We start from the raw sequence: 11,281 nt of genomic DNA on the forward strand, positions 1-11,281 counted from the left end.
ATCGACCATAACTGTTTCAAGCCATTTACACCAAATTACACAAAAAAATTAATTTCGTTTTCAACAACCTAAAACTGTTTGTACATTAGAACTTTTTACATGGTTAACCGACTTTATGAGGATTTATTTGACAGATAATTTAAACCCATTGGGTTAACGAAATCCCGTGCAGTGTAAATATACTGTTATATTATACAACAATAATATTTCGGTAATTTTTCCCACTGAACATATGTAGTGCTAAGAATTCAAAGGAGGATATTCTTATTTAAATTTTGAAGGCTAAATGTTGTCAAAAGGAAAATTATGAAAAATTGGAATCATATGTCTGCATGAGAATACCTTGCATAATTATGCCATGATAATACTAATGTCCTCGAAATTTCAATTCAAAATTAAAAACTTAACATTCAACAATAAAATATCCAAAATTAATAATTTATTTAATTTTAATAGCGCTTTAATTCGGATTTTTTTTTAATATTCAATTTATTTTTATTTTTTGAAGCAACATTTTATGTTAATATTTAACCCTTTGTATCCCAATGTTGCCCACAGGCAACACAGAACGCAGCTAGTAAATATATATTTTTTGGAATACAATGTCAAAAGAAAATTCTAAAAAATCAATTTTTTGTTCAAGTTATGTGCTTTTTAATATAGAAAAAAATGTGTCCAAATTATTTAAATCGCTTCTTATTCGAATATGTAATATGAATTGCAACACCAGAACAATTTTTTTATTTTAGTAAAAAAGAAAATAGATACATTGCATTTGGTTATCTTGATATTGGATTTTTATTTTCCAGAAAGAATGTACTATATTTCCCAATGGATGTAGCGACGTCAAATTTTGTTCATATCCTATTTAGGACAGTTGCATTAAAAATCTGTACACATAAAATTGTTCCATAAAATAAAGGGTTAATGTAATTTGAATTGGCACTTGTATTGCCCTCAATAACATGTCAGACGCTTGCAGTTACCTTGTATTATTATGAAATCAATAAATCAATACCGTCTACGTCACGTTAACCCTGTTCGCAAATACAGTGGTATATATTTGACGTATAGCTTCCGAATTGACATTTGAGTTAGAGTGGTTTTCGTAAATCAAAATACACTTCAATATGATATTTTATTTTTCAAATCATTCTACCAAAAATTTACTATGACGTAGTCAGCTTCATAATAGATACGCTTTGCTATCACTCACATTACTTAAACAATTTGACGTGTGGCCGTGTAGCTTACGTGCTAACGTATGACATGACATAAACATTTGGTAAACATTAAAGTTTGACAAGCAGTACGGGACGCACGTGTATCAGCTACAGTGTTTTTATTTTCAATATTTAGTAGATTTTTTCTAATTTCTTCTGATAATTAAACACACACAAAATGACTGAATTAGAATTTCAGGATTCTGAATACTCATCAGAGGATGAATCAGAAGAAGAGGTAAGATATAAAATAAAATTTTGTAACATTAATCGTATAACAAAAATCTACTCTATTGTAGTTGCAAGAAGCATTTGCTCGTGGTGATTTGAAGCCCGGTCTAAATATTGAATATCAAAAAAGGGAAAAAGTCAACAATATCGTAAGTATTTTGAAAATGAAGGCTGTTCGGAAGCAGAAAGTAATATTATTGACTCTTCATTTCAGACTGGTCTTCTTGCCAAGGCTGATGAAATTAAACTTGATCTGCCATGGGTAGAACGTATGGATATGATCAACGATTTGGCACCACTGGCACCTGAAATGGCTATTGCCCTGGAAAAACATGAACAAAAACGGGCCAATTTGTTTAAGGGCAATGCCAAAATCCCCTATGTACGTCCCGAAGAAGATCCTGTTTTGAATGATTTCAAACGTGAAATGTTATTCCATCGCCAAGCTCAGGCTGCTGTCATTGAAGGCATTCGTCGTCTACATGAATTGGGAATTAAGACAAAAAGGCCCGATGATTATTTTGCTGAAATGGCTAAGACAGATGAACACATGCAAAAGGTGCGTGCAAATCTAATGGCCAAACAGGAGGGACAGGCCAAATCGGAAAGAATTCGACAAATTAGGGAACAACGTAAAATGGGCAAAATCTTGGCCAAACAAACTAAAGTACAAAGAGAAATGGAAAAGAAAGACATGCTCGATAAGTTGAAGAAATTCCGTAAGGGTAAATTGAAGAATTTAGATTTCCTTGAAGATGCCAAGGCCTTGGAGGCAAAGACAAAGAAAACAGCTGAGAAGCGTAAGCAACGTGATAAGAAATTCGGGTTTGGTGGCAAAAAGAAGGGTATGAAACGTAATACAAAGGCCTCCGCTGCTGGTTTGGAAAATACAAAGGTACCTAGACGTCGTGTTGGATCAAAGGCTGCACCGGGCAGTAAACGTTTGGGTAAATCCAGACGCCAGAAAAATAAAAGTAAAAAATAGATGTAGGGTTACTTTTAAATAATAATAATTATAAAAACAACAATATATAATTACAGTTTTATTTTTATATAAATAAATGTAGGTTTATATTCAATATATGTATTAAATGTGTTATTATTGGCATGTTTTGAAACTATGGCGGTTTGTTTGCGAAGGAGACGGCAGCTTTATATTGAACTTATGTCAAAACATTGACCTATTTTTAAAAATCGCTATGAAACAATTATTTTCCTGTAAACAATACCGACTGTAAAAATTCGCTTAAAAATACTTTCCTTTTTATGAGAACTATGTCATCACCCATATCGAAACATTTTTAAAATGCCAGTAAAACCTAAATGGGGCGGCATGATACTATTTAAAAACTCGAGCTTTTTGAATTCTAAACATTCTAGGAGTAGTAGCAATGTATGTGTAATATTTCAAATAACAATCTTAAATATTTCGACATTTATCGCGATTTTAACACACAGCTGGAAATGTTTAAATCGATATACTATTTTATTGCGATCAAGAAACTTGTTGTTAAGAGTTAAAAAAAACTTGGGAAGATTGGCCTTCTCCAAAATATTTTTCTGTAATCAACAGGTTAACAATGATATCAGTGAATGAATATCAGAAGATAAATATAGAACATATAGATCCATAACCCAGGAAGTGTGGATCAGGCTCCAAAGGCTAATTCGAAAATGTTAATTTTCTGCAACATGCCCTTCAAATAAATTAAAAAACTTTTGTTGATATTAACTAAAAATTTATTTGCTACTCTTCCTTTGATTTCGATTTCTTTTTGTTTTTCTTCTTTTTGGATACTGTTTCATCCACAGCAGGTTCAATATTTTCTGGCGCTTCAACAATATCTGAATCTTCCACCATTTTAGCTTCCTTGTCCTTTTTCTTCTTTTTGTGCTCCCCTACATTTTCTGTAGGATTTTCTTCCTCAACCTCTTTTTGCTTCTTTTTCTTTTTATGTTTGATTGGGGAATCTTCTTCAGTTACATTGGAATTTTCCACATCAATATCTTCTGTTGTCTCCTTCTCCTGTTTGTACTTTTTCTTCTTTTTTGGTTTGGAAGGAATTTCTTCTGACACTGTGTTACACTCTAGCTCTTCATCCTCATCACTTTTTTGCTTGCGTTTCTTTTTCTTCTTTTCCGAAGTTTCTGTTAACTCAACATTCGATTCTTCATTTGTTTTCTCCAATGTTTGCTTTTTCTTCTTTTTGTTATCTGTGGAATTTTCTTCCACCCCAGCTTGATTTTGTTTGGCTTCCATCATTTTGGCTAATAACTCATTTTCTTGCTGTTCTATTCGGGCCAATTTTCCACTTAATTTCAAACCATGTCTGGCACCTTTATGGGCAGTTCTACCACCACATGCTTTAAATAATTCCTCATCCGTCAACACATTTACTGTGGGAATTTCAATGTCACTCGGTTCGGGACGATCGCCCTTTTCAATTTCTGAACCACGACTTGTGAGAGTGGCCGATTGTATAAAATTATTATATGATTCCGATTCACCTTTGGCTTTTTTCAATTTCTTAACGGAATATCCTTTTGTGGTGATTTCTACACCATCTGCTTCATTCTTCAAGTCGACGGTAATAGATTCTCCATCCTGCTTGATGTCCACATTGTTGGCAGCGTCATTGAAAACTCTTTCCCACCAATGGTTATTGAAGTCGGTAGCTGCCTGATCTACACCAAAACCTGCGGTGTCGAATTTCAAATTGGCCCGCAAAGCTTTGGATATGCCACTGTTGGTCTTACCCAAGCCATCACCATCTTTCCAGCCATATTTTTCAAGGATTTTACGTGCAAAATCCATTGGTTACCAAAAGATGTAAAAACAACGTGGGTCAAAATCAAAATATAAACAGACGAGTTGTTGTTGTTTTAGCAGAAACAATGGTCGAATGAATATGTTCAGTGTAAATAAACTACTAGACAACAGCTGCAGAGATGTTGCCACATTGAAAGACAAATTCCAAAAGCAACAACTGCAGGGTGAATGGGCATTAAATTATTGAATTTTTATTATATCGCTAAGTGTTTCAAATGGTCTCTTATAAGAACACCAAAATAAAAATATAAAAAAAATTAAACAACAAAAAAACACCAATGGTTATGTTCGGTGTAATTATACCAGGCCTTGGTCTAGTGGGTATGTTCAGTGTATACAAACTTGATAACTGCTGCAGATATGTTGGCACATTGAAGTGCAAAATTTAGTAAGCATGGGAATGTTGATAATATTAAATACTTTTATATTAAATACTTTTTAATTTTCAAGATTTATGCATTCAAAATACAATGCAAAGAATATAAATTAGCTATAATTAATAAACACATAAGGGGTGTGTTCAGTATATACATAACCATAAATGCTCTAATGGATATGTTCAGTGTAAATTTGTTATGTCCCTACTGAAAGGTGAATGTTGTTTTTGATTATTAAATATTTTAATTTCATTTGATTTTTAAACACGGTGTATTGTTTTGTCACCTTATTCGTAACAAAAGAGTATTTTATCAAATCATAGTTATTGTGAATGTCATATGTAGGCTATTGTGAATTCTTTGTTTGGTCTTGGGACAGAAGCAGAAAAAGATCCAAACAAAATAAAATTATAAATTTCTATTTAAAATTCCAAAACAGTTTTAGAGAAAATGCCGATTATGTACAATACTGGCGATTGGTTCGTACTACGGCCAACAACATATAGGTAATGTACAAATATATAAGACCATATAAAATGGTGGGGGTAAACGCTCCAATATTTTCATTGACTAATACCTTCCCCTATATATGTTTCTTTTTGTAGAAAATTTGATTTATATCCACCGGAATGGCCACTAGATCTGGATTTGGAATATATGACTGTTGCATGTGCACCATATGGTGGTCCGGTTGCTGTCACCCGCGATCCCAATAAGATTGTACCGGTTAAGGGCACAGCAAAGCCTGTAATACGTATTTTTGATACTGCCGGACAGGAGCTGGGAAAGATATGGGTAATAATCAATACACTAATCTGTAATTATACAATCAGTATAAAAATTCTGATACGACGAATATTTACTTCTTCCAAATATCGGTCCAAGTATCTTTGAAGCAAATCTGTGTAAGAAGTTAATTTTTGGCTGGTGCTCACGATGCCTCTAGATGCGTTTACCTACTTGATACAAACTTTGCAGATTGATGTGTCCATCCTAAGTTCGAATAAAGGGATGTTGAGACTTAATACTAGCTTAAGGCCCGGTTGTGGATCGTTTTTAAATTTACAAGGATATAGTAGAAATGAAAATTCAATTATTTTTTATTGAAAAGTCACCTCTATTCTATTTAAAAAACGGCTATCCGTCGTATAGCCGTTGTTGGCATGTACCCATAGGAAAACGTCTTAAATTCTCGGGCGAAGGCTAACCACATATCAAAGCTATTCTATGTAGATAGAGATTCTGTCGCATAGCCGGCATCTCTCCATAGGAAATTTTTTTAAATCACCGCCAGAAATACCGGAGAAACTGCTCTATTTCAAAGGATTCCCTATCGTGTAGCGGATTATATATAAGGCTCCCTGTAGTATTTTGGTGACTGTAGAATGATCAAATTTTATCCGCTAGATCGAGTCTAATACTGCTTATGATACATCTCATTTTCCTTTCTATTTTCTAATAAATTTTGTATTCCTTTTTAGTGGAATCATGGTCGTCTCATTTCCATGGGTTGGTCGGATACCGAAGAATTGATATGTGTACAGGAAGATGCTTTGGTATTCATATACGATATGTTTGGCAATGAAAAGGAATCCTATTGTATTGGTCAGGAAGCCAGTGAGACAAAAATATTGGATGCAAAAATATTTCAATCTTCAGCGGGCACTGGTATTGCAGTTATGACCACAAAACACCGAATATTTCTAAAGCACACAAGCAGTAAGGATTTTCGATCTAGACTGTTACCGGAAATACCAAGTAATTTTTTGTATAAATATTCATTTCTAGAATAATATTTAATATACGTCTGCAATTTTAGAATCCCTTACAAATTGCACATGTTGGGAAATTGTTACCGAAGATCGTAACAGCTATTGTCTGTTGGGACGTGAACGTGAAGTTATAAAACTATTTCCCGGCGAATCGGTGGGCTCTGTTATACGCAACCTGTTCGATAAACCATTTGAACGTATCATCCTAATGTCTGTCTCCTATAATCATCAAAATTTGGCCCTCTACACCAATAATGGTATCGTATGGATGGGTAGCATTGATATGAAACAAAAATATTGTGAATTTGATACGGGACGTAAAGATATACCCAAGCAAATAGAATGGATAATGAATGTCGATAATGATCAGTCGGAGGCAATTGTTATTGCATATCCTTCATTTTTGCTTGTGGTCAATCGTAATGGCGATAAAAATCTTTTCACATATGATCCAGCTATATTTTTAGTTGCCGAAATGGATGGTGTACGCATTCTGACAAATACAACACATGAAATGATACAAAAACTTCCGAAATGTGTACAAAATATTTTCGCCATTAACAGTCAAGAGCCATCGAGTTTTCTCTTTGAAGCCCAAAAGAAATATCAAGAGAGATCACATCAAGCCGATGAATATTTGAGTTTATTCCGTGATCGTATGCAGGTGGCTGTGGATGAGTGTATTGAGGCGGCGGGATATGAATTTTGCACCACGACTCAAAAGAGTTTAATGAAGGTATGTTGAAATGATTAAATTTCACATTGGGAAGAAATTTATTTTTTTTTAATTTAAGACTGCCTATTTTGGAAAAGGTTTTATTCCATCTCACAATCCTGATGAGTATATTAGAATGCTAAGAATTTTACGTGTTCTAAATGCATTGAGACATCCACGCATCGCTGTACCATTAACAATAAAACAGTAAGTAATCATTTAACTCTCCCATATGGTAGCTGGCATATATTCCACCACTGAACTCTCGGGCCAGTAATCCACAATTCTTGACTGATGAGTCTAATTTCCACCTCCTGGGCTATGTCAAAAAGAAATCTGAGGCTCGTAAAATTCAGAAGTTATTGCTGAGAAGCACCTCCATCCTTTACAAGTGACTTTTTATTGCAATTTTTGTTTTGGGTAGATATAAAATACCCACCATTTTGAAGGCCCAGAATCCAGCAGAAGTTCTAAATGTTACATCTTATTTTTTACAGATTTCTATATTTAAAACCTGAAATAATATTGGCCCGTTTGGTCTTTCGAAAACATTATGCCATTGCCATACAAGTGGCAAAACATTTGAAATTACCCGAATCGTGGATTTTAGAACATTGGGCCTATCACAAAGTAATGAATGATAAAAGTAAGTTATATTCAATATAAAAAAATACAAATCGAGTAATTATAACAAATAAATTATTTACAGACGACATTGAGGTTGCACGTAAAATAACGGAGAAATTTAAAAATCCTTCTGTGGAGGGCATCTCATTTTGTAATATTGCCGAAAAGGCACATGCCGCTGGACGTGATGAATTAGCCATAAAGGTATACGATTTACGTGTATATAACAAACATCACTATTAATCATTCATTCCATATTTTAGTTATTAGAACTAGAACCCCGCACGTCGTTGCAAGTTCCACTATTACTGAAATTGGGTAAATACAATCGTGCCGTACAAAGTGCCACACAATCTGGTGATACGGAACTGGTGGCCACGGTATTGTTGGAAATCAAAAAGAAAATGATGTTAACTAATTTTCATGTAAGTGTTGTTTTATCGTTCAATATTAATTTGTATCATAAAAATATATATTTTTTATAGATGATCATTCGTGAATATCCAATGGCATTGAATATCTACAAAAAGATAATGAATGAATGGAGCCGTACGGCATTATATGATATTTACAATACAGAAGATGATCACAAATCAATTGCCGAATATCATTTTCGTAATGCGCTGGAGAGTAATAGTTTAGAATCGAATCTCTCCACAATTGCAAATAGTTATACCCAAGGTAGACGTAATATCGAAGCTGAACTATGTTCGGATACCAGTAAACTAATGAAATTACAAAAGACATTAAATAACAAGTAAGTAAGAACTTAGCTAAATATGTTTTTAACCTTCAAGAATGTATAAAACTGCTAATCTCATCCTGTTTGTTGTGACTAATTTTATGGGTTCGCACAAATTGGACAGTGTAGATTCGTTTATTGATCTTGGAGTTATTTTTTGGACATTAAACTACGTTTCAATTTACATATCGAGTCTTGTATTAACAAAGCCAAATTTTTGTTAGGCTTCATACAACGCAGGTCTGAGCAAACGCTTATTCATTGGTCTTGTTCGACCAACATTACAATATGGCTGTGTACTATGGAACCCTTTTTCATAAATGCTATTCTGGCAAAAATCTGTACAAGTTCAATTTCTTTTATTTGCTCTCAGAAATTTAGCATGGAACTCAAATGAATCTCTTCCAACGTATGAAAATCGTCTGAAGTTAAATGACCTTCCCACATGATCTTTAAATGAAGAATATAACAAATTATATAGAAGTATATCTTTATCTGAACCTCTGCATGTCATTAAAAACTGTATCTTACGTTCTTAGTGTGTAGCCAGGCGTATATCTTGGATTACTTACTTTACTTAGCTGGCTTGTGACAGAACTTTCGTTCCATAAGCCGAGCTTAAAAAAGATTTCCAGGCCCGTCGGTCTTTTGTGCAGTTTTTCCGTGGCCTTCCCATTCTGCGTGAACCATTAGCTGGTTCGCTTATATATGCCTTTTGGGCTGGGGGCATCTTCATCCATTCTCACAACATGACCTAGCCAACGTAGTTTTGCAGGATTGCCAAACGCAGATATGGCTTTAAACACCTCTGAACGGATAGGTCTGACGAATGCGGCTTTATAGTCAACGAATAGGTGGAATGTGTTTTTCCAGTATTTGGCTAGAGTAAATATCTGGTCAATTGTGGATTTGCCAGGCCTGAAGCCGCATTGGTATGGTCCAATAAGGTCATTGACCATTGGCTTCAGTCTTTCACACAGCACTGGATAGCACTTCATATGGGATGGGAAGGAGACTTATTCCTCTATAGTTGCCACATATCGTCGTCTCCTTTTTTGTGCACGGGACACGGTATGCTGAGGGTCCAATCATTGGGCATGCATTCCTCTAGCCAAATTGTACAAATGAGCTGGAGCATGCTCCTGACCAGCATCTGACCACCGGTCTTGAATAGATCGCCTGGTAATCCATCGGCTCCTGCTGCTTTATTGTTCTTCAGCCGATTAATAGACACTCTGACCTCATCTTGGCTAGGTGGTATACACTCTATACCGTCAACTCTTATTGGTTCTGAGGTATCTTCTTCATCGCCAGAAGCTTTTCAAAATGCTCCTTCCAGAACCTTAACACGCTGTATCTGTCACCAGGTTGCCCTCTTCATCTCTACAGAAGGATGTGCCTGCGCCATTCTGACTCTTGTCCTCTCTTTTTTTCTGAAAATACGTTTCTCCTCTCTCCGGAAGCTCTGCATGCCATTAAAAACTGTATCTGACGTTCTTAGTGTGTAGCAACAGTTGACAGGCGTATATCTTGGATTAGTTGTATTTATTTTATTGTTGTTCTTTCGAAATACATTTTTATCGTTTTTTTTTCTCATTTCAGATATTCCAGTATTTATGGTAATGTAACATTTCTTGGTTTATCCATACACGAAACAATAGAAAAACTATTAGATTTGGGTGAATTTAAAGAGGCCGAAAAAATAAAGAATGATTTTAAAGTACCCGATAGAAGGTAGGTTTCATATTTCGTTCCCTATCTATTTGTAATATTAATTAAATTTAAAATTCTCAAACTTTAGATTTTGGTGGCTGCGCATTTTAAACCTATCGAGTAAATATAAATGGGATGAGCTGGAGAAATTTGCCAAAGGTAAGAAAAGTCCCATTGGTTATGAACCATTTGTTGAAGTTTGTCTGAAACAAAATAACCTAACTGAAGCACGAAAATATATACTCAAATGTAGAGATGATCGTAAGACTCATTGGTATATTAGAGCGGAGTAAGTAGTTTATTTACATAATTAAATTAAATATTTGATTTTATGTTTTGCATATTTTTCTTCTTCTAGGTTATATGAAGAAGCTGTTGATACGGCATTTGAACAACGTGATATAAATTCGTTATATGTTATTCAACAAAAAGCCAATTCTCTGGGTAATCGCCAATTACTGGATAAAATTATTACCTATATTGCAATGTTATCGTCAAAGAAATAAACACAACAGCATTAGTATTAATTACAATTATATATTTCTTATTGAAAATAAATAAATTAAACATATTTTATAATAAAAAGTGTATTGTGAATATAGTAATTTGTTATTTTTAATTGGTTTCGTTATACGAGTGTTGATTTTGGGGAGAGTATTTTTCTAATATAAGTATAGTTTTTTTGGTAGAATAATTATTAAAGTACTAAAAGAGGCGTGGATTTTTTAAAGAGTTACTTGAAACGTGGATTTTTAAAATAATCAGCCTTATTCGGGATATTTGCTAGGGAGAGATCTCGCTTGTGAAAAAAATTCCTTATTGCCTTTATACATTCCGTGGCATTTTATTTGTTGTTTTTGAGTTAAAAATATGCATACAACCATTTATAATATTCAAAATCGTCATAGAATAAATATTGTGTAGATATTTTTCACAAAAAATATATATTACTTATATTTTTGTAGTCAGCTGCTCCCTTTAAATTTATTTGCGAAAAATATCGCACAAAATGTCATCACATTCTCCCACTCCCTGTAATCCAGAATAACTA

At 34.0% G+C, this 11,281-nt stretch overlaps 3 protein-coding genes across 3 annotated transcripts; 2 read left to right on the plus strand and 1 right to left on the minus strand.

Moving 5' to 3' along the window:
• The first annotated feature begins 1,401 nt into the window (after window positions 1–1,401).
• LOC133329464 (probable rRNA-processing protein EBP2 homolog) lies at window positions 1,402–2,457 on the plus strand. The gene is made up of 3 exons (XM_061537940.1): window positions 1,402–1,461; window positions 1,523–1,603; window positions 1,669–2,457. The coding sequence occupies exons 1-3, from the start codon at window positions 1,402–1,404 to the stop codon at window positions 2,437–2,439; spliced, it is 912 nt and encodes a 303-aa protein (XP_061393924.1). The 3' UTR covers window positions 2,440–2,457.
• Window positions 2,458–3,201: 744 nt separating this feature from the next.
• Window positions 3,202–4,269, minus strand: LOC133329401 (G patch domain-containing protein 4). Its single transcript, XM_061537877.1, has one exon. The coding sequence runs from the start codon at window positions 4,267–4,269 to the stop codon at window positions 3,202–3,204; it is 1,068 nt and encodes a 355-aa protein (XP_061393861.1).
• Window positions 4,270–4,562: 293 nt separating this feature from the next.
• On the plus strand, window positions 4,563–10,736 carry LOC133329412 (vacuolar protein sorting-associated protein 16 homolog). Its single transcript, XM_061537888.1, has 13 exons — window positions 4,563–4,605; window positions 5,101–5,167; window positions 5,267–5,456; window positions 6,143–6,419; window positions 6,481–7,169; window positions 7,228–7,355; window positions 7,646–7,794; window positions 7,858–7,979; window positions 8,039–8,200; window positions 8,261–8,532; window positions 10,120–10,251; window positions 10,319–10,519; window positions 10,589–10,736. The coding sequence occupies exons 1-13, from the start codon at window positions 4,563–4,565 to the stop codon at window positions 10,734–10,736; spliced, it is 2,580 nt and encodes an 859-aa protein (XP_061393872.1).
• Window positions 10,737–11,281: the final 545 nt, after the last annotated feature.

This window comes from Musca vetustissima, unplaced genomic scaffold, assembly GCF_032173495.1.
Source record: "Musca vetustissima isolate MV318-11 ecotype Yass unplaced genomic scaffold, APGP_CSIRO_Mvet_v1 utg23282, whole genome shotgun sequence".
NCBI lineage: Eukaryota > Metazoa > Arthropoda > Insecta > Diptera > Muscidae > Musca > Musca vetustissima.